Source organism: Geotrypetes seraphini, chromosome 11, assembly GCF_902459505.1.
Source record: "Geotrypetes seraphini chromosome 11, aGeoSer1.1, whole genome shotgun sequence".
In the NCBI taxonomy this organism is placed as follows: Eukaryota; Metazoa; Chordata; class Amphibia; order Gymnophiona; family Dermophiidae; genus Geotrypetes; species Geotrypetes seraphini.
This window is the reverse complement of record NC_047094.1, coordinates 64560823-64584216: the sequence shown is the minus strand read 5'-3', so window position 1 is coordinate 64584216 and position 23394 is coordinate 64560823. Positions and strand designations below refer to the sequence as shown.

Sequence of the window (23394 nt, the reverse complement as noted above, 5' to 3'; positions counted from 1 at the left end):
CGATCCGGACTCCCTCGGACAATACGTCCGAGGGGGAGATCGGAGGATGCGCGGGTTGGAGAGTGATAACTCAGCCACCCTTAGTGGTCCCGTACAAGGTGTGGGAGAACGGCCTCGTAGAGTTGGTGAACCTCGGGCCTTCTTGGAGGTACGGCGGTTCGAGGTTTCTGTCGTTTTAACCCGACGTTTTGCCCCTCGGCGGTCTGCGGAGGGGGAACGTCTCGGGCGCCTCGGCGAGGAGTCCGAGGAGGATGGGATGCGGCGAGGATTGCGCACCTTTCCTCGAGGTTGTTCGGTGCGAGGCTCAGGCTGGTCTGGCACATTCGAGGTCGAGGCCGATTGAAACTGGGCCATTGCAGCGGACAGCTCCGACGTGATCATCGCTCGGAGTAGGTCCTGGAAGACGGGCACGGACAGCATCGAAGGCATGTCCACTGCCTCGGTGCACTCCACCGGGGGCGACCTCGTATCAGAGTATTCCCGTGTGGTGGAGGCACGGCCCGAAGGCTTGGAGGGCTTAGTCAGGGCTGTAAGCATGGGGCTTCCGCCATGCGTCGACGTTGTCCCCGAGGCTGGCTTCTTCGCTGTTACAGAACCTGAAGAGGGAAGAGGGGACTTACCCGGGGCCGAGGCTTTCTGTTGTCCCGAGGACTTCGGGGTCGAGTCTCGAGGTGATGCCGAGGTATCCGGGGCCGAGGTCAAGGCCGGGGCCGAGGCCGGGGCCGACCTCGAGGCCGAGGTGGAGGGTTGGTCCGGGGTGAAGAGGTCCGCCATGCGGGCTTTTCTTCGGCGGAGGGCCCGGTTCTGAAAATTAGCGCACTGGGGGCAGGAGTCAGTTGGATGAGCCGCCCCCAGACAGAGGATGCACCGGCGATGCGGATCTGTGAGAGAAAGAAGCCGCTCGCACCGGGTGCACTTTTTAAAGCCGGTCAAAGGCCGGGACATTAAATCGAAAGTAGCCGCGGCTCGATTAGCCACGCGGCCACGGGGACCCGGAAGCCTCCGGGTCGTCAAAAACGAAGCAGGAATCAAGTAAAAAGGTAAAGAATTCGCGCACAGCGACTTAATCGTGAAAAAACAAGAAAAAATCGCGGTGCTAGAAGGCAGTTGGGGCAGAGCCTGAAAAACACGGCTTCTAGGCTCGCGGAAAATTTTGAACTGGAGACCACGAGGGGATGCACCCCCTAGTGGAGCAGGAAGGCACGCATGCGTGGAGCAGCAGAGCAAACTTAAATCTTCAATCAAGTTTGCTTGAAAATGCTTCCGCATCGGGGCTCCGTAGATGACGTCACCCACATGTGAGAATATCATGCCTGCTTGTCCTGGGATAATGTTAATTATCATTTATATTTGGGGTTCTTTGAAAGAGGTCAAGGCATATAACTTTAAAATATGCAATGTCACCTCAGTACCAACCATAGAAAAATAGACAAATATAGTGCAAAATATAGGCAGCAAATATAAATTCTCAAAACTGATACGTTTCGATTACTAAATTAAAAATAAAATAATTTTTCCTACCTTTGCTGTCTGGTGATTTCATGAGCCTCTGGTTGGACTTCTTTCTGACTGCGCATCTGATATTTCTTTCTTTCTGCCTCCTGCATGCTTCCTCTCCTCCCAACCTCATTGCATTGCACAACCAACATCTCTCTCTGTCCCTCCATGAGTCCAACTTTTCTTCCTCTCTCCTCCACCCTTATTGACAACATGTCTCCCTCTCTCTCTCACTGCCCTCCTCTCATTCCCTCCCCTGCTGCAAAGGGAGGGGAAAGAGAGAGAGAAAGAGATCCAGGGTGCATCTCTCTCACTCCCTCTACTGCCATATCCAACAGTTCTCCCTCCTTTCCACCAGTCCAACATCTCTTTCTCTCTGCCTCCTGCACGCTTCCTCTCCTGCAGTCCTCATTCCCTCCCCCAACCAACATCTCTCTCTTTCCCTCCATGAGTTCAACTTTTTACTCTCTGCTCTCACCCCCTTCCCCTGAGTATGACATTTCTTCTGCCCTCCCCATCCATCTCTCACTATCTCTCTCCATGAGTCCAACACTTTCTGCCTCCTGCATGCTTCCTTCTCCTCCGGACCTCATTCCATTCCCCAACCAACATCTCTCTCTGACTCTCCATTAGTACAACTTTTCTTCCTCTTTCCTCCACCCCTATTGGCAACAAGTTTCCCCCTCTCTCACTGTCCACCTGTCTTGAGATTCCTGGCATCTCTCTCACCCCCTCTACTGTCATATCCAACATTTCTCCCTCTCTTATCCCCAAGATCATGTGCAGCATTTTTCACCACTGCCCACCAGCCTCATGCCTATTTCTCCTTCTATTACTCCTCTCCAGCATAATGCCACATCTCTCCCTCCATCACTATGTCTAACATTCCACCCCTTTGTAACTCTCTTCAATCTGTCCCTCTGTTCCCTCTCCACCACCGTATCCAACATTTCTCCCTCTCAGCCTTCTCTCCCCTATGCATCTCTCTCTATGACCAATTTTCCTTTCTTCCTTTCCCCATGTGCCACCATCTTTCCCTCTAACTCACACTCATACCCAACAATTCTCCCTTTCTATTCCCTCCATCCTATGTCCCAAGTTAGTGCCCCCTCCCTCCCTTCTGTGCCACATGTTCATGGCCCCTCCCTTCCTTCTGTGTCAAGTTCATGCCCCCTCCCTGCACGTAAGTAGCCGCCCGACCATAGAAGCCACTGCCGCAGGGGATCCTACCTTCCTGCCTGCTCCCTTCCGGGGTCCCTCCCTGCTCGCCCATCCCCCAAAGCTGACCCAGTTCTTATTCAAGCCGCACTCACTCATAAGGTCTTCAGCGGTACTCCTTGCAGGGACAGTGCAGACAGTGATTCACATGCTTCATATGGCTAACCCACAAGCTTTCCCTCTGACATCGGAGAGAAAGTTTCCGGGTCAGCTACTTACGCACAGTGTGGAAATCGCTGCCTGCACCGTCCCTGCAAGGAATGCTGCTGAAGACTGAAGGAACGAGTCCAGCTTGAACAAGAATTGGATCAGCTTGGGGGGGAGGGGGGGATCCCCAGCAGCGGTGGGGGACGGACGGACAGGAAGGTGAGATTCACAGCCACAGCAGGAGGCAGGTAGGAAGGCGAGATCCCCAGCAGCGGCTTCTACAGACAGGTGGGAATATCCTCTGCGGTGGCCAGGCCGCTTACCTCTAACAAGCAGCCCACGTACTGCATGTTGAGAAACACTGAGCTACACACACCAGTGTTGAACATGTTAGGGCCCAGAAAATAAAGAGGGGCCCTTCTCTCCAATCCCCTCTCCTCCCTACCTATCATCCAATTTCCCCACCTGCCATTACTATCAAACTGACAGACCCTCATCAAAAACAAAGCAAAGGATCACAAATTATAAACAAAATATTTAGACAAAAAAAATGAACTGGAAACTCCAAAAAGTAAAATTTAGCAGGTACTGCAACATGATAAAAACAGAAATGCATTTTCTTTTCTACTGAACACAATACAGACATTCACTATGAAACATTTCCCAAAGCTTAACATATTCCATTTAAAACATTCAAAATAAAATGTTTTTTTCTAAATTTGTTGTTGTCTGGGCTTTTTTTTTCTCTTCATGTTGATTCTAGTTCTCTTTTTTGCCTTCCTGTCTCATCTGCTAATTCTCTTTCAAGTGGCTGCTGTCATTTGTCTTGTATTATTTATTGGGATTTATCAACCACTGTTTCATGAAAAGATTCACCCAAAACAGTTTTTTCTTCTCTCTATTTCCTTACTATATCTGCCTCCAACATACCAATAGCTCTTTCATCTCTTCTTTTCTACCTCAAATTTCACCCTCTTTCATCCTTCTCCTCTTTTTTACTTTTCAGCTACCTATAAAATTTCCATCTTTTCTCACCCACTAGCTCTCCCATTCCCCATCTCATTGCTACCCCTCTATTCCCTTTCATCTTTAGTCTACTCCCCATTACAATATGTCTACCTCTGTAATTACTATCCTCTCATTCATTTTCTTGTCACTTCTCCCTCCTAACTTCGTGCATATAAGTTCCACCATTCCCAGTTCTTCCTCCCTCCACCTTTCTGGTCCAGCAAAAGCTGCCTTTTTCCTCTCCCTTTCCTTTCTTTCTTCCCTCCTGCCCTCTCCCCCATGGTCATGCATTCTCCCTCTCTTCCCTCCCTCACATCTCTCTATCACTCCCTTCTGTTTCTGGATCCAATATCCTTCTCCCCACTGCGCCTTCTATATATTTCTCCCTCCCTCTTATCCACCTCAAGTCTAACATATCTCCCTCCCTTGGGTCTAATATCTCTCTTCCCACTCCCTCCATGCAACATCTTTCCCTTCTTCCCCTCTACCATCATATCCAATATTTCTCCCTCTCTCTCTCCACTAGAGACCAGTAAAGGTCAACAAGACCTATACAAAGCTGGAAATCAAAGAATGAACAGTTTGTTGACCTGAACATGGAAAGTACTCATAACCTCAAGGCAAACTGACTGAAGTGAAACAAGAGCTGAGAGTGAGAGGGGTACAAAATATTCCAGGAAGGAAGATATGAACTAGGTTAAAAGCTGTATAAGACAAAGAGCCTAGTACAGTGCTGCTGCAAGAAGGTTGCCTGGACACAGCTAAAAAAGTTTGAAAGGTCACCTTGAAAGGCATCAAAATTTTTGGCCATGGCTAGAATAAAAATAAGCATCTTGGCTGTCTGGCCCACAAGAGGCTACAAGACACCTGGAGGCCAATTCCTGCTGAATGTGAAGTAGCAAGAGAGAAATTGAGAGGAAACACAGAGGGATTGGTCCATTTCATACAGGAGAAAAGCCGCCATTGCTAGTCAAGGAGGAGAATATTGTCTAGAACAAAATGGTAATTTGGATTGAAGAATATATGTTGAGTAATTTCCTAGGGCCAAATAGTCTCAATCCATTGACCAAAAAAACCAAGAATGAGAATATCCAGCTGAGGTAAAGTGGAAATTGAGTAACTCAGCAACAAGAAGAAGTTGAGATGAAGTGCGCCCAAGCACAGAAATGATCTGTGTGTGAAAGCAAAACTGAATGAAATGTAAGAGACCTGTATGGAAACTCCAATAGGAACGGGTCTGTAATGTGCATACTGAATCCAGAATGCATAAGCATCTAATTGTAGACTATATACCGTGTTTCCCCCCAAATAAGACCCATCCCAAAAATAAACCCTAGCAGGATTTTCGGGGTAGGTCTTAATATAATAAGCCCTACCCCAATAATAAGCCCTAGTCCCAGGATTTGCCGGCAGTTTCTCTTCCCTCCCTCCCATCCCTTGTGCAGAACCCTTGAGCGAGTACCCTCTCCCCCGAGCACCCACCGCACAGCCGAATCCCCATCCTTCCTTCCCCCCATCGGAACCCAGCCACGATGACATCATCAGTAACATGGCAGAGTGAATTCACGGCTGGACAAGGTTGAAACAGCCTGTTTAGAGTGCTGCCAGCCCAACCATGCTTAGGAAGGTATGTAGGGCTTGCTCGCGGTCAGCGGGATTTGGATGGGAGGGAGGAAAGGATGGGGGTTGGCTGCGTGGCGGGGGCTAGGGGGGTGCTCACCTAAGGGTCCTGCTGCATAAGGGATGGGAGGGAGGGAAGGGAAGCTGGGCAAGGGTCCTGCTGCACAAGGGATGGGAGGGAAGGGAAGCTGGGCAAGGGTCTTGCGGCATGAAGGAGGGTAGGAAAGATGATGCACATGTGGGGGAGAGAAAGGAAAGAGGAAGAATTTAAGTGAAGGAGAGATGATCATGTACATATCCTGAAAATAAGACCTAGTACGTTTTTGGGACCTAAAATTAATATGACACTGTCTTATTTTCGGGGAAACACGGTAGAAGAAACTGTCAGTCCAGAGATAAACTGGAGCAAAAGAGAAAAAACCATCCTAAAAAGGATGTAGTGGCCTTCTCCTTCCCTACAGCCATGCCCAAACCTCTGGGTCTTTTAGAATCAAAGGAGATGGAGCAAAACGTTTTGTGGGGAATGTTCCTTAAGAACAGGTGTAAGGAAATGAATGCTTTCTGGAAGGTATTGCATAAACACTGATGGTACAGTGGAAGGTATGTTATGAGAAAAAACGGGTTTATCCTGCTTCGAAAGGAAAACAATGCAAAAAAACCCTAATATGGCAGGAATCTAACTTACAGGCTGTAAACCTCTATTAAATCACATCAATGTCCTGATATCAAAGTATCCAAGCAACAGGAATAAAGCACTTTACAAGTTCTATATCCCATGGTGGAATCCTGAAGCAGTTGAAGATTGAGTGATGCATGGCAATATATGATGATCTTGCAGAAAGACATTTGGAGGAATCCATCCTTACAGACTCTACACCCATGTTAAAGTCTCCTCTTAGTGGAATGGAGTCCAGGCGATAGGGAACCCCCCCCCCCCCCCACCTTACAGGCTCTACACCAGTGGTCTCAAACTCGCAGCCCATCAGGTACTATTTTGAGGCCCTCGGTATGTTTATCATCACAAAAGTAAAATAAAACAGTTTCTTAATAATATGTATCTTTAGCTATAAATTACAATATTATTATTAAGACATAGCCAAAAGGAAAGATTTATAAACAATAAAGAGTTTTACCTCATGCAAAATTGTCATTTCTTTAATAAGACATTAACTATGTTTTCTGAGGCCCTAAAATGTGCCCCTAAAATGTGCCCCTGCAAAGGGTTTGAGTTTGAGACCACTGCTCTGCACCCATGGTGAATTTTCCACAAACTTGTGCAGTGACGTTTATAGGAAATATGAAGTATAAATACTGCTGAAAATCAAAACTTGAAATGGAACCCATGTCACAGTCAACTGGAGTTGGTTTTTTTTTTTTTAAAGTAAGTATTTTGGCTATAAAATAAAAAGAGAATCCTTCCAGAAGAACTCCGGAAGAGCGTTCCAGTTTTCCACCACTCTCTGGGTGAAGAAGAACTTCCTTACGTTTGTATGGAATCTAACCTCTTAACTTTAGAGAGTGCCCTCTCGTACTTCCTACTTTGGAAAGGGTGAACAACCTGTCTTTATCTACTAACTCTATTCCCTTCATTATCTTGAATGTTTCAATCATGTCCCCTCCCAGTCTCCTCTTTTCAAGGGAGAAGAAGCCCAGTTTCTCTAACCTCTTACTGTACGGCAACTCCTCCAGCCCCTTAACCATTTTAGTTGCTCTTCTCTGGACCCTTTCGAGTAGTACTGTGTCCTTCTTCATGTACGGCGACCAGTGCTGGATGCAGTATTTCAGGTGGGGACGTACCATGGCCCAGTACAGCGGCATGATAACCTTCTCCGATCTGTTCATGATCCCCTTCTTAATCATTCCTAGCATTCTATTTGCCTTTTTCGCTGCTGCTGCGCATTGCACAGACGGCTTCATCGACTTGTCGACCAGTACTCCCAAGCCTCTTTCCTGGGGAGATCTCTCCAAGTACCGCATCAGACATCCTGTATTCGTGAATAAGATTTTTGTAACCGACATGCATCATCTTACACTTATCCACATTAAACCTCATTTGCCATGTCGTGGCCTATTTCTCGAGTGCGTTTATGTCACGTTGCAGGTCTTTGCAATCTTCACAATTTTATTACCTCGCTCGTCGTAACAATTTCCAGGTTGTTTATAAATATGTTGACGAGCACGAGTCCAAGCACTGAACCCTGTGGCACTCCACTCATGACACTTTTCCAGTCCGAGTATTGTACATTTACCCCCCACTCTCTGTTTCCTATCCACCAACCAGTTTTTAATCCACGTATTTCACCCTCGATTCCATGGCTAGCAATTTTTCAAAGTAGTCATTCATGCGGGACCTTGTCGAATGCCCCTGAAACAGTCTAAGGTCGCTAGCACATTTGCTGCTATTGCAGTGGCTGCCTAGAAACAAAATGAGTATATCTCTGATGTGAAGGAGGTTGTTTAGTAGATCTCCTTGAAGAAAAAGACTTAAACTGCGCTTTATTTAAAGTATTCCAAGTCTGTTCATGTTGAGCTAATTTTTGTGTAGCAACCTCGATGGGCTCACCAAAACGCTCCTTCCCTAGGCATGGAATATTGGCCAATCTATTTTGGAGATTGAGGTCTATATCAGAGAGTCTGAGCCAAGCATCTCATAACTACTGACATAGTGGATGCTCTCGAAGACAGTTGAAAAGCATCAGACAAATGATCTTGGAAGATAAGTCGCAGAGTTGTGACAGAGTATGAATAGTCCACTGGAATTCCAGAAGATGCTCTGAAGGAATATATTGCTCAAAATTGGTCAACCATTGTTTTTATTTATTTAATGTTTGTTACATAAAAAACATATAACAAAATACAAGAATATCAACAGATACAAAAGAGAAAATAAACAGGAAAAGAATCTCTCTTTTTCACAGATACAGTCCATGGTATTGGAGCTGATTAATCACCCCCAACAGAAATAATATATGAAACAATATCCCTTCAGAGACAGGCTTAATGGCCTTTTCTTTTTGTCACTAATTAACCTCAACCAAATAAATTTCTTTCAATACAGGTTTATCTTTAAGGAAATCCTCTAGATGAGTAGGATCCATAAATACATATTTTCTCACTTGCATAAGTTATCAAACACTTACACAGAAATTTAAGGAAGAAGGTTGCTCCGACTGCCAAAACCTTAGGCTTGAGCTGAAGGAACTGCCTTCTTCATTCAACCATTGTACACGTTGTTGAAGATACAAACAATGCTGGTAATCAAATGGAAGAAACCTCCGTTGATATCAACACCAATCAAAACAGGTTTCTTTAACAGAACTCAAGTGATCAACTGATTGAGAGGAAAAGATTTCAGATATTTCAAATAAAGATTCAAATAGCATTTGCAGGTCAGGTTATCTTTCATAGATCATAAAAACCTCTCAGATGCTGGACTATAGTATGTGACTATCTAAAGTGTTTGTTAAATAAGCTATGAATCAGCATCAGAATAAATAAATCACTTATTTTCATGCTTGTCTATGCCCATCGGGCTTAACAGCAGACAACCACTAACCACTCCTTAGACCTGCTTCCTACACTGTTAAACTTTCAGTTGAGATAGAGGAGGACAGAAACCACTGTGGGATTAAGAGGTATTATACCATATTTCAACCAGTGACCAACTGCTCAATCAGAACACCTTTTGTACCCTAGATGTAGACTTTCCATTCAGTAATAATAGTTGAATGTCCATTTTAGGCCCATCCTAGTCCAGTCCAAAACACATCCCCTCACTATTTGTGCATACTGCAGTGTTGGATGTCCCTTTTCTGTCTTTGCAAAATTGAAATTTAGACACTTTGGGCTGGATTCTAGTAACGGCACCATAAATTAGGTGGCTGTAGGCACTCTACGGCCGCCTAACTTGTTTTAATTGGTATGGAAAAACATAAGTGCCTGTAAGGACACTGTAATCGCGTCTACAGAGGTGCCTAAGGTCAAAGTAGGTATGATTTATGCTAGAAATAACTTGGGCACCTTTGTAGGTGCAATTCTCATCAAACATAGGCGCCAGTAATGTAGGATTGCAAAACCCTGGTCTACATTACTAGCGCCTATGTTAGAGACAATCTGTAATTCTCTTAACAGAGCCTACATGTGACTGACACGCAGCAAGCACTGTTTTTGGAGGTGCCAGCCGATGTAGGCACGATTACTAGAATCGGGTCCTTCAAGCACAAGGACATCCATTTGGGCATTCTGAGTTGTTTCTATGCTTCAAAGTTCTTCTGTGTCTGAGCAGATGTAAATATATGTAGAAACTTTTGGGGAGCTTATTTTATAAAAAAAAAAAGTACATTGGTGCATATGTTGTCTTTATAAAATGCTTTAAATCACCCTCTTTGGACTTGTCTTAGAACACCTAAGTGAAAACTTCAAATATGCTTCTGATCACACAAAAGGCAATACAGGCACATATGTGCCTATATGAAATAGGCTCCAAGAACCAGCCAGACAAAGATTATTTGTCTTTTTTATTTATGGAGAATTAAAAAAACCCCAAAAGCTCTTTACCTCACCAAAGGCCACCAGGAGAGAACCAACCATCACAAAAGCCGAGTTCCAGGATGCCCACAGCAGGAGAGAGAAAGACAATCCTCCATTTTCTGTGAACTTGTCAATATCTGGTGGTATCAGTCAGGAAGGGCTCCATGTTAATCATTGAAAACAAACCTCAGAATCTGCAAGCAGCAAATTACTGAATGGGAGACTTCAGGCTCCTTTTGACCTTTGCTTCAGCTTCCTGAGCAAGAAGGAAATGTATGTATTCCTACCCCTTCACACAAATACCACTTGCCTCAAGCAACCAAGGACTGTTTCATCTAGTCTCAAACTAATGGGGAACAGAAGATGCAATATATTAGCAGGCTGCAGATAAGATTCCCAGATACAAGCTTTCTAATATGCCCCCCCCCCCCCATTTTATGAAGTCGTGTTAGGGTTTTTTTTAATCACTGGCTGTGACAGTGATTAAAAAGCTCTGATGCTCAAAGAATTCCTATGAATGTCAGAGCTTTTACTGCCACGGCAAGCGATAAAAAGCCCTAACGTGGTTTCATAAAGGGGGAGGGGATAGTTATTTAAGCTGTTCATCCAACACTAGAGAATGACATGGGGAAAAAATTGTCCCCATCCCCGCAAACCATCTGATCCCATGTGCACAAGCCTCAAATAGTTTTATATTGAACTTATTTTAGTAAAGTATAAAAAGAAACAATATTCTGTACAATTGTCATTTTATAAATCAGAGTTCTAGCTGCCAAACTAGAGGAAGAGATCTTCAGCTGGCAGGGCTTTGTTTATAAATGTTTATCAATACAGTTACAATACTATTTTGATCCTAAAGGAAAAAAAAGAAAAGGAAATTTTTTTTCTACCTTTGTTGTCTGGTTTCTGCTTTCCTCATCTTCTCATCATTCTCTTCTTTCCATCCACTGTCTGCCTTCTCTCTGCCTCTTGGCATCTGCTCTATTTCTATGCCTCTACCAGAAACTGTACCTCTCCCTTCCCCCTCTAATTGGTCTGGCACCCATCTTCTTCCCTCCGCTCCACTCACAGTCTGGCATCTCTGTCTTCTTCCCTTTCATCTCTCACTCCCTCCTCCAGGTGATTTTTAGCATCTTTCTCCTCCTTTCCTCCCTCAAATCTGGTATCTGTCTCCTCCCTCCTCCCCTCCTCCAATGCTCTGGTATCTCTCTCTCCTCTCCCTTTCTTTTCTGTTCTTCCTTCTCAATTTGTTTTCTACCTCTTGTCTACTTTCTTACTTTCCAGTCCTCAAATTCCCTTTCATTGTGTCTACCTACACAATGCCACCTCTTTCCTCACCCCTTCCAGTATCTCACTAACTCTATCCTCTTCCCCAATCTAGCATGTGCCCTTTTTTTCTTTATCCCCTCCTTCCATCTAGTATGTGCTCCTCTCTCTCTCCTCCCCACTTCCCTGCAGTCTGTTCCCCTTTCTCTCTTCCCCACTTCCATCTAGTGTCTGCTCCTCCCTTTCTCTCTCCACTTCCCTTCAGCGTCTGCTCCTCCCTCTCTGTCCACTTCACTTTCTTCCAATGATTGCTCCCCTCTCTATCCTCTCCACTTCTATACAGCGCCTGCTCCCCTCTCCCTCCCCACTTTCATCCAGCGTCTGCTCCCCTTTTCTCTTCTCTCCATTTCCCTTTGGTGTCTGTTCCTCTCTCCCCTCCCCCTCTCTCTCCACTTCCCTTCAGCATCTGTTTCCCTCTCCCCTCCCCACTTCCATCCAGCACCTGCTCTCCTTTCTCTCTCTCCTCCACACTTCCATGTGGCATCTGCTCTCCTCTCCCTCCCCACTTCCATGTGACGTCTGCTCCCTCCTCTCCATTTCCCTTTGGCATCTGTTCTTCTCACCCCTCCTCTTTGGCGACACCTGACCTCTTCCCCTTGTTGGGAGCCTGGTTGGCTCACATCAGAGGAGAGGTTTTGGAGCAGTCACGCAAGACTTGTGAGGCTATGGTGTCTGGGCCGCTCGGAAAGAAAACTCTGAAAAGTGAAAGTGAGGAGAAGGGAGGGAGATGGCCTGACGAGGGGAAGAGATGCCTAGACTGCGGCAATCCAGAGGGAGGGAAGGGGCTGCTGGACTGCGCAAGCGCAATCGCGAGAAAGACTGCTGACTGGGAGGGGTGGGAAGGGAGGCAACACGTGGCAGATACTTTACTGTAGGGATAAGGCCATTCACTGCTCCACGGGGCGGTGAATGGCCTTGTCCTCGTACCCGTGGCTACCAATCTGTTTTTTTGCCCCATTCCTGCAGGCTAGCTGTGGGTAACAGTTATAGTGTCATTCTCTAACCAACACATCAGATCTCAGCAGTACTGGAGAGCTCCGAAGGGAGCGATATGGAAAGGAAAGAGGAAGCCCTTTGCTTCTGACTCTAATGCACTGAGTCAGTGAACAAATGTTCTTTTTCCAAGCAAATAAATAGAATTTATAGCGCTATTTTAAAATGTTTAACTAAGCATGCTTTGAGGCACTCTAAAGCAGGGGTGTCCAACTTCAGCCCTCACTCAGTCAGGTTTTCAGGATTTCCACAATGAATATGCATGAAAGCTATTTACACACATAGCTCTCATGCATATCCATTGGGGACTTGCAGCTCTGGAGAATGGAGGTTGGACACCCCTGATCAAGTGTCTCAACTAAAATCATAAGTCTTGGAGCTTCTAACCAAATGAAAACTAAAACAAAAAACAAGTAGGGAAGGGACTGTACACCTCAACTATTTTATTTATTCAATTTTCCCCAGGGGAGCTCAGAACAGTTTACATGAATTTATTCAGGTACTCAAGCATTTTTCCCTGTCCGTCCTGGCGGGCTCACAATCTATCTAATGTACCTGGGGCAATGGGGGGATTAAGTGACTTGCCCAGGGTCACAAGCAGAGTGGGTTTAAACCCTCAACCTCAGGGTGCTGAAGCTGTAGCTTTAACCACTACGCCACACTCTCCCCCTGTTAAAGTATTCTTCCATTTTTATGTTTGTTAACAAATAGTATTCCTCAGGAAGGCAAATCCAACCAAAACACAGACTGTGTTGGATCCCCTTCCATCTTTTTTTTCCACCTATTTGCTTCATTATATTTATTTCTGACTAAATTGAATGCTATAATTTGACATGGCTACAATAAATTTGCCTTGCGTTCAACCAGATTCTGGGTCAAGATTTTCCCACTGTGTTGTGTGTGTTTTCCCTCATATGTTAATAGCCATGCACTAAAGGAAAATTAGCATATGGCCATGAACAGGAATGATGGAAAATGGGGCCATTTTACAGTAGTATCAAAAGTGGACTCTGCGAGAGAAAGACCCATGTTGAGGATAGCACTGGCCACTTTTTAACACAGCTTAATAAAAGGGCCCCTTTATAATTATTACATTTAATATTCTTGCTGGTATCCACCATTTTGAGTTGGTTTATTCTACCAGACGTAGATCTCACCTGTTCTCCTTTCCTTCACTGAAAGGTTGTCTTTATAAGAGATTTTTGGAGAGGACCCATTCTTTTCAGGCTGGAAAGATGAACGATTGGTTGAGTAAAAACATTTTGAAAGCTTCTTCTTACCAATCTTTCAGAAATCGGTAAAGACCTATCTCTTTGATAAATTTGTACCTTCATAATCAGGCCACTGAATTTTGACATTGTTTGTACCTTCACTGTTTGCCAGTTGTCTCTTTATTGTGAGCTGTTTAGAACTATTATGGTATTGTGGTATACAAAAATAAAATTATTATTAGTGTGTCACCTTCAAGTAAGGAAGGTGGTATACAGAAGTCAAAGTTATGTTAAAATGGCAATGTATGACTGAGGAAAGAAACAAAAACGATTGTTCCTTCATTTTAAAGAATACCTGCAGGTAGTTGGATAGCTAGATTTAGCAACATGGACTGCCTAACTAGTGTTTTCCACTATGTTACTCTTTAAGCTAAGCTTCACCAGTGAAAAGCTTCTTAGAGCAAGGTTGGAAAGGATACTTTCTTTCACTATGTGATATTTTAACCCAGCCAGATTCTCCACAACAATATCGATGAAACAAGCAACAAGACCTGTAAGGATCCCAATCAAGCCACAGATAATCCAGCGTGAAACTTCTACTGTTCGGAAGCCCTGCAGAAAATTTTAAAAAAAAAAATTTATGAACAAGAAGATGACATCTGGTTTTGACTTTGGATCCAAGTATCATATGTGAATGGCTACCAGGTCGTGAAAAGCAAGGCATGAAGGAAGAGGTACACATCACAACTTGCACCCCAGCTCATACTCTAACGAAAGATTAGATTCTTACCTGGATAATCTTTTTTCTGTTAATATACACAGAAGTCTGTATGTTAGGTGATCAATCCGTGCGCGCAAACTGTTGCAGAAGGATGTCAATCACATCTTTCAGCGCCTCCTCCATCATCAGTGGAGTATAGTGCCCTCTTCAGTTTGTACCACAGCAATCAATCTCCACTGTAAGAGAAGAAAAGAGAAGGCGGGGCATGGGGTACTTTCCCAGAAATATCACATATTTCTGTTCTGCTCTGTAACTCATGAAAAAGAACCATAATTAGCATGAACTTACAACATAGATATATCAAAGAACTGGAAATGCCTTTGAAGGAATTCTCAAATATTTCCTGCGGTCTGGAAAAATGGGAATACAAAGATACGTCTCCATCAGATCTAGGGAGGGTATGAATTCCCCCGGAGCCACTGCCGCAATGACTGACCGAAGTGTCTCCATGCGGAAGCACAGTATTCTCAGCCCCACATTTACAGATTTAGGTCCAGATTGGTCTCATGTCTTCTGTGCCTTTCTTAGGCACTATGAAGTACATGGAGTATCTGCCTGAGCCCAATTCTTCTTCGGGAACTGATTCAATGGCTTCAATGTCCAACAGTCTGAGCACCGTCGCCCAGACCCTGACCTCTTTTATTATTGTTATGAAAGGATGTTAGCGGAGCAATCTGGCGAATTGGGAATTTTAAAGAAATTTGGAGTCCATTGGAGTTATTTGTTAAACACCTTAATGATTAGTATTCATCAGCTGGTTTCGGTCTTAGTTCCATGCGCATCCAGGAAGGAAGGGAGGAGGGGTGGGGATGGGTAAGTTCAAGTAATTTGTAAGTATACAAGTGTTATTTATTGAATTTTTGAATGTATATATGCTGCACTTTTTATATGTTTAATAAAATTAATAAAGATTTGAAAAAAAAAGAAATATGGCATCAGTGTGTTATACTTACAGTCCGATTGATCCGTCTTTCTTCTTCCAAAAATAGAAGATTTTCACTGTTATCATAATCCAGACTCTAAAGTAAATGGAAAATAAAGAGATTTTCACTACAGTGGAAGAAAGCTTTATAAGTGGAATGCAGGATAGTCTAATAAGTACAGCAGTGAGTTGAGAACCATGGAAGTCAAGGTTCAAATCCCCTCTATGGCTTCTTATGATCTTGGACAAGCCACTTAACTCTCAACTGCCTCAGGACAGGGGAATTACTTATTATACCTGAATGTAACTTGCCTTTAGCTACTACTGGAAAAATAAGGCACAGGTTAAGTTAGTTCCCCATGAGGGCTGGACCAGGCCACATTTAAGGTTTCTTAGAGTCACACTAATGATAGCATAAGGGTAAACTGGCAGATCAGATACTTCTGCTGGCGAAATCTGAATTACCATATTTTTTGCTCCATAAGATGCACCCTTATTTCCACCCACTTTTTTGGGGAAAAAAGTGTGTCTTATGGAGCGAAAAATATGGTACCTTTATACGAATCTTAAAAAGGCTCAGTTCATTTATACACTATGAAGTATATGGTAAGTGTAAAATCTTTTTTTTCCATTCTTTTTTAGAATGTGCTTCTCAAACCTGACCCATTGACTCTATAGCTAGGCAGATTTTCAGGATATTCATTATATGCATGCTTCTCAAAGTAGGCAATTTCTCTCATATACTGTATATTAACTGTGAAAATCCTGAATAAATCCAATTTTTTGTCTAAAGGGGTAAACCAAGGTAGGCTTAGGGATGCTCTGCTTTAGAGATATGCGAGACCCACACAACAAACAATGAAACGTTTGTGCAAGTACATTAAACCCTGGAATACTATTTAAAAATATAGCAATTATAGTTTCCTAAAATTAGTTACATTAAGTGAAAGTGCAACATCTACTATTAATTTTTAAGCAGCATAGGCACATTAAGGCAATGCCAAAATTTTGACACCAAACAGCATAAATTATCTTAACTAGTACACACCGATTTGCAATCTATCCTTTTAGGAATACATGCATTAAGTTTACACAAATCCATTAATTTAAACAAACAAATGCAGGTTGTGGTTTTTTTTGTTTTTTTACAATATGAAGGTGGTTTATTTGCCTTAATTATTTTTATTAGCTCTACAGTGCCAGCAGAGTCACTGTGATGCCAAAAGTCCAGGCTAAAGTACTACTCACCATCGGGAGTGCCGAGCCATCTTCCTCTTCCTCAGCTGCTTCCCCAGTAAGAAAGGCACTTGCCCCACCGGAGCCCAGGAAGAGGTTTCCTGCTTACAAGGCAGACAGCCCCTGCCAGAATGTGAGGGACCGCCAAGATTTATTTTAAATTCTTCCCTCCTCCCTCCCTCCCTCCCTCCCTAGACGGCTCTCAGGAGCGCGGAGATCAGCTGCGAGTTTTCCTTGTTCCAGTCTGGCACCACGCTGTTTTCTGAATGGCTGCTGGCAGTTCTCGCGAGAACTGATGCCAGTCATTCAGAAAGCGGTGCGGGCCCAAGCAGGAGCGCATAAAGCTTGCTCCTGACTTCCGCATTCCTGACTTTTAAGCCACTGGCCGGGAAATAGTAGGAGAGCCGTCTAGCGAGGGAGGTTACACGCTGGACCACCAGGCTGTTTAAAAAACGTAAGACAGCGGCGGGCGGGGTGTTTGTTTTAAAAAGGTGGTGCGGCGGTGGTGTTGCGGTGGCGGGGGGTGCGTGTTTTAAAAAGGTGCAGCGGCGACAGGGGATGTGTGTGTTTTACAATGGTACGAGGGGTACAAATTTTGTATCTTCGCTGCATAAGATGCACCGAGATTTCTACCCAGTTTTGGGTGGAAAAAAGTGCATCTTATGGTGCGAAAAATACGGCAGATCTCCTTGGTAGCACTCGGCATTGGTGGCATACCCAGACAGACGATTTAGGGTGGGTCTGAGCCTAAAGAAAGTGTGCCTGAAAATTTGTCTCTTCCCCTACCCTCCTCCAACCAAAACAAATACTGGAGTTGGCAGGAATCTAGCCATGTAAGCAGCTCAGGGGCACTGGCGCCAGCTGCACACGGTGTAAAATGTTCCTTCTGCCACAAGAATTCCCGTTAGTCACACCAATGGAGAACTGATTTTGAGTTGGCTTGAATGACATACTTTATAAACAGTCAACCCAATTGCACTTCAGACTTAATCCCAAAGTTTTCTTTAAATGTGTCATCTAAAGGTCCTCGGGATATAACAGCAAACTTCACATTTTTAAAGTATTTTATTAGGCTTCAGCGGTGCCACTTAGAGCTCGATTTCTCTCATTGCTCTAAGGTTTAAACACCCACTTCATCACTGGCCTTTAAATTATGCTTTTAAATATTACTTATGAATGCTTTTAAATATTCCTTATCTTAAAGCTACATTTAAGCTGCTTTGGTCCAAACGGCCAGGGAAAGGTAGTCCAACATGTTTCACCACATAAGCGGCTTTTTTAAGGACTTCCCCTGGAAATAAAATGGAGATAAATTTATACCCCACCTTTAAACCACCCCCCCCTTTATTTATTATTTTCAATACTTTCTCATCTTTTCCTGCCGAAACCATCCACCCAACTTTTATTGGGAGCAAAATGGCCTTGGCATACTCTACTACTTTAAATACTCTGCTTTGCTGACATTCACTCTCAACAACCAATCACAATCAGCCCAGTCTAAAATAGAGATGCCCATTCAATTTCCATATTCAGTCCAAAAGGGCACTACTGTATTAAGCGTAAAGATCCAGTATTGCTCTCTAAAGTTTAAGATCCTTTCAATATTACCATCCTCTCTCCTCATCATGACTGTATTAATCACTCTCCATTTAATATCTTCAAGCCAATGTTTGGTGTCTTTCCACTGTTGAACTAAAGGGGCTTGAAGAGCTTCCACAGAAATGCAACATTTATGTTCATTTAATCTGATTTTAATGGGATGACTTGTCCAACCCACATAAATTAGCTTGCACAGGCATTCAATCACATATATCTATGTAACACAAACTGCAACAGTGCACAAGTGGTGTATGTGATTGAATGCCCATGGAGGCTAATTTATGTGGGGCGGACAAGTCAGACCATGAAAATCAGATTAAATGAACATAAATCTTGCATTTCTGTGGAGGCTCTTCAAGCCTCTTTAGTTCAACAATGGAGGTACACCAAACATTGGCTTGAAGTTATAAAATGGAGAGTGATTAATACAGCTACGATGAGGAGGGGTGGGTGGGTGGTAATATTGAAAAGATCTTAAACTTTAGAGAAGTCTAACAAAATACTTTAAAGAAGTGAAGTTTGATGTTATAGCCCGAGGACTTTTGGATGATTCTTTATAAACCAGCACATGGAAACTAAAATGTACCCAAAGGAATCTTCTCAAATGAGAACACAAAGAGCAAATTCTAGGCATGTAACCTACACTCCTGCAAGAGAAGTTACCTCATACTTGAGCGACAGAAGTTTTTCATTGTGAGGAATCTCTTTCGGAGAAGGAGGAGATTTCTCCGCTTCCTGTGAGACAGAAAGAACAGTTAGTAAAAAGTAGATCTCATTCCCATAACTTAAATCTGAATGAAAAATTAAAAGCTTTAATATTGGGTATTCAGCATCTCTCGACTCTAGGCTTCTTATTCTATCTAAACCATTCTAATCTGCATCCATGATTATTTTAAGATTACCATATTTTTACATAAATAAGTGATTTGTTGGGGGGGGGGGGGTTCTTACAAACCACACACATACTTCCTGCACACTATATTGATGTTTACCTCCTTTGGCCGGCTCCCTCCTCCTGACGTCAGGCAGGAACTGCAGCCATGGCTTTGTAAAGTTTCAAGTTTCAAGTTTATTGTATATTTGATTGATCGCTTACTCAAATTTCTAAGCGATGAACATATCATTAAAATTATATACAATTAAGAGGGTAGCAAAACAAACAGACTAAACATACGTAACGTGATAAGGACTAACAGTACAAATATGTTAAAACGAGAGGAGAGGATGGGTAAGAAATACATATCGCTGGTAGAAAAGAAGACAATTATGGTAAAAAACAATAGGGAGGGAATAAACAGTGAACCTTAAAGAGGTTATGAAGATGAAATGAAACTTTCAATCGAGCTTTTTTAGGTATCAAAAGCATCCTTGAAAAGAAAGCTTTTCAGTTTACTCTTAAATTTATCTAAGTTGTTTACTTCTCTTAAGTAAATGGGGAGGGAGTTCCATGTTTGCGGAGCTGTAACAGAAAAAATAAAATGCCGCCGTGTATTAATAATTTTAAGTGAAAGGATAACTAATAAATGTTGATCAATAGACCTCAGTGATCTGGCAGGGGTATAGGGAATAAATGATTTGTAAGATGAAAGCCGGAGTTTTAAATAACAGAGATTTAAAGGTAAGTAGGCTTAGTTTATACTGTATGTGATGCGCAACTGGGAGCCAATGTGCTTTCTTAAGAAGGGGAGTAACATGACCAAATTTCTTAGCTTTCATTATTAGTTTTATTGAAACATTTTGAATGATCTGTAGACGTCTAATTTCATTTTGGGCTATTCCCTTGAATAGGGCACTGCAATAATCAATTTTTGAGATAACCAAAGAGTGAATTATAATGTTAAGAGATTTGGCACATAGAAATTTAGATACAACGGATTTGACAAAGTCTGTAAAAAGTGGATTTAACAATATTACTAATATGATTATGATAGGTTAGTTTATCATCAAAGATAACCCCTAAAATCTTGATGTTACTTATCAACTGTAAAGTGGTACCCTTAATAGAGATTGGAAAAATAAGTTTAGAATTGTCTTTCCAGGGAAAGAACATAACGTTTGTTTTATTAACATTAAGAGCTAATCTGTGCGGCTGGGAGGAGGGAGGCAGCCAGAGGAGGGAGGGATGAAGTTAGAACACAGCAAAGAGGGAGGGAAGGACGCTGAGGGGCATGTTGGGATATGGAAGGGAGGAAAAAGATTGCGTTGAGACAGGAAGAGAAGAAGAGGGGCATGTTGGCATATGAAGGCTGAAGCAGACCTCAGTTTGTAAATATGAATCCGACGTAAGTCGGACGTTCTTAACCTGGGGACTGCCTGTACTGATATTTTGTCAACATTTGCTTATTTCTAATCTGAAGGGTTACCTTCAAAAGCTAATCAAACAATGAACTATGTTAGTCCAGTAAAAAGATATCACTTTTATTCCTTTTGTTTTATTTCTATATATTATCTGAAAAAGTGGATTAATGTGGCTTACACACCATTTCACTCAACCATGTAGTAACTGAATGTGGAAAAAGTGACTCTCACATGCTCACTGAGCAACTGCGAGACAGAGTTTGTAGAGCACCTCAAGCTCAGGATGACACTTTGTACCAAGAGATGTAGATTGCTGAACATCATATAGGCTTCCTTGGACCTACCCAAGTATAAATTACAGAAATGGAGTGGAAGAGTAGCCTAATGGTTAGTGTAGTGAGCTGATAAACTGGGGAACTGGCGATTCCCACTACAGTTCCTTGTGACTCTGAACAAATCACTTAACCTTCCATTGCCCCAAGTACGAAAGAGCACAGTTACTTACCGTAGCAGGTGTTATCCAGGGACAGCAAGCAGATATTCTCACATGTGGGTGATGTCATCCACGGAGCCCCAGTATAGACAGCTTTAAAAATGCATCATCACTTTGAGTTTATAGAAACTTTGCGACTGCCCACACCATGCACTGCGCATGCACGAGTGCCTTCCTGCCCGACGTAGGCTCGCGGTACTTCAGTTCCGTAAGTAAGCTAAGAAGCCAACCAAGATAGGTGGGTGGGTGTGAGAATATCTGCCTGCTGTCCCTGGATAACACCTGTTACGGTAAGTAACTGTGCTTTATCCCAGGACAAGCAGTCAGCATATTCTCACACGTGGGACACCCTAGCTTACTAGAATGGGATTGAGGGAGTGTCGGCCGTGAAGAAAATAAAATTTTGCAATATTGCTTGGCCAAAGTGACCATCCCGTCTGAAAAAGGATTCCAGACAGTAGTGAGATGAATGTATGAACTGAAGTCCAAGTAGCAGCTTTACAGATCTCATCAATAGGAGTGGAATGTAAGAAAGCCATTGAAGCTACCATAGCTCGGACTTTGTGTGCTGTAACACGTCCCCCAGTTGCAGCTCAGCCTGAGCATAACATAAGGCAATACAGGCTGCCAACCTTGTAGAAATAGTTTTCTTGGATACAGGTTTGTATTCCAACTTGTTAGGATCAAATGAGATGAACCGTTGAAGAGATGTCCTATATGACCGAGTTCGTTGCAAGTAATAATCCAAGGCTCACTTGCAGTCCAAAGTATGAAGAGCCGTTTCTCCAGGATGAGAATGAGGTTGGGGGGGGGGGGGGCTGAAACCACTGGAAGCACAATCGATTGATTGAGATGAAATTCTGTGACTACTTTTGGAAGGAACTTCGGATGGGTGCAAAGTACTACTCTGTCATGGTGGAACACTGTGAAAGGCAGATCTGCCACCAGCGCTTGAAGCTCGCTCACTTGACGAGCAGAAGTAAAGGAGATGAGAGAGATCACTTTCCAAGTGAGATATTTGAGGTGAGTCAAAGATATTGGTTCAAATGGAAGCTTCATGAGTTTAGAGAGAACTACATTAAGATCCCCAAACCACTGTAGGTGGTTTGATAGATGGTTTGATATTGAAAAGTCCTTTCATGAATCTGGACATGAGAGGATGAGCAGTCAGAGGTTTACCGTTGACTCGTCTATGGAAAGCATCGATAGCACTGAGATGAACTCTAATTGAAGTGGTTTTAAGACTGGAGTTGGATAAATGTGAAAGATAATCCAATATGGAAGATATAGATGAGGATGAAGCATGATGATGATGATGATGATGATGAAGAGTACACCATGCAGAAAACCGCGTAAGGAAGTTCTTCTTCACCCAGAGTGGTAGAAAACTGGAATGCTCTTCCAGGGATTCAAGGCAAAGTTGGACAAGTTCTTGCTCAACTGGAAAGTATGCAGGTGAGGCTGGGCTCATTTAGCGCACTGGTCTTTGACCTAGGGGCCGCCGCGTGAGCGGACTGCTGGGCACGATGGACCCACCGGTCTGACCCAGCAACGGCGATTTTTATGTTCTTATGGTAGTACTGCTGCATAGAAGGTTTTCTGGATGCCTCTAAAAGAAGCCAGACAGGATCAGAAAAATCAGACTCACTGAACAGCTCCTTTTCCAAACATAGAACATTGGCTAGCCTATTCTGGAGATTGATGTCAATGTCCGAGAGTCTGAGCCAAACTAAGCATCTCATGACTATTAACGTAGCAGACGCTCTAGAGCAGGGGTGGGCAACTCCGGTTCTCAAGAGACAGAATCCAGTCGGGTTTTCAGGATTTCCCCAATGAATATTAATTGAAAGCAGTGCATGCAAATAGATCAATGCATATTCAGAAAACTTTTAATGCTTCCAGTACCGATGCAACGAAGGTTAAAACCAATCCTGCAAAAATGTAGAAACCTTACTAGCATATCTCGAGGCCTTAACATATAAAATCTTAGATCCTCAAACCACACACGGAAAAGGACACCAACTAGACATCGCAGCCTACATGTCTCAACAGCCCACACAACCAGAGATCCAAACATCAATCGGAAATTTGAACCGTTCCCTTTGGTCTGATCACTACACATACTCCTTCGAAATCAATTGAACCAGTAACAAAAGCATTCCAATTACTCAACAAACAACTAACAACTCATGCAAACATATAGATCCCACCACATTCTGGACAAAAACAGACACCATAATCCAATACTACACACCCAAAGACTTAATCTCACAATGGAACCACCTAAGTACTACAACCCTGGGCGAACTAGCCCCAGAAAAGCCCAAAACCAAAATCCACAGAAAATCAGACAAGTGGTTCGACAACAAACTACTCCAACTCAAAAGACAATGCAGACATCTAGAAAGAAAAAGGAGAAAAAGCAGCCAAGAGTCCACAAAAACAGCATGGATAGCAACAAACCAAAAATATAAACAAGAACTGAAAGAAAAAAGAAAGACATACTACTCAAAAC

At 43.2% G+C, this 23394-nt stretch overlaps 1 protein-coding gene across 2 annotated transcripts in view; it reads right to left on the bottom strand.

Moving 5' to 3' along the window:
• The window catches only part of CLCN7 (chloride voltage-gated channel 7), a 279608-nt gene that overhangs the window by 184213 nt on the left and 72001 nt on the right, over positions 1-23394 (bottom strand). Inside the window, exons 3-6 of one of the 2 annotated variants that reach the window (XM_033914321.1) lie at positions 18752-18823; positions 15285-15350; positions 14030-14162; positions 10048-10157 (exon numbers count right to left, since the gene is read on the bottom strand). In XM_033914321.1, the coding sequence (XP_033770212.1) occupies positions 10048-10157; positions 14030-14162; positions 15285-15350; positions 18752-18823 (381 nt within the window). The remainder of the gene's footprint in view (positions 1-10047; positions 10158-14029; positions 14163-15284; positions 15351-18751; positions 18824-23394) is intronic. The other variant, XM_033914322.1, reaches the window with a different exon arrangement.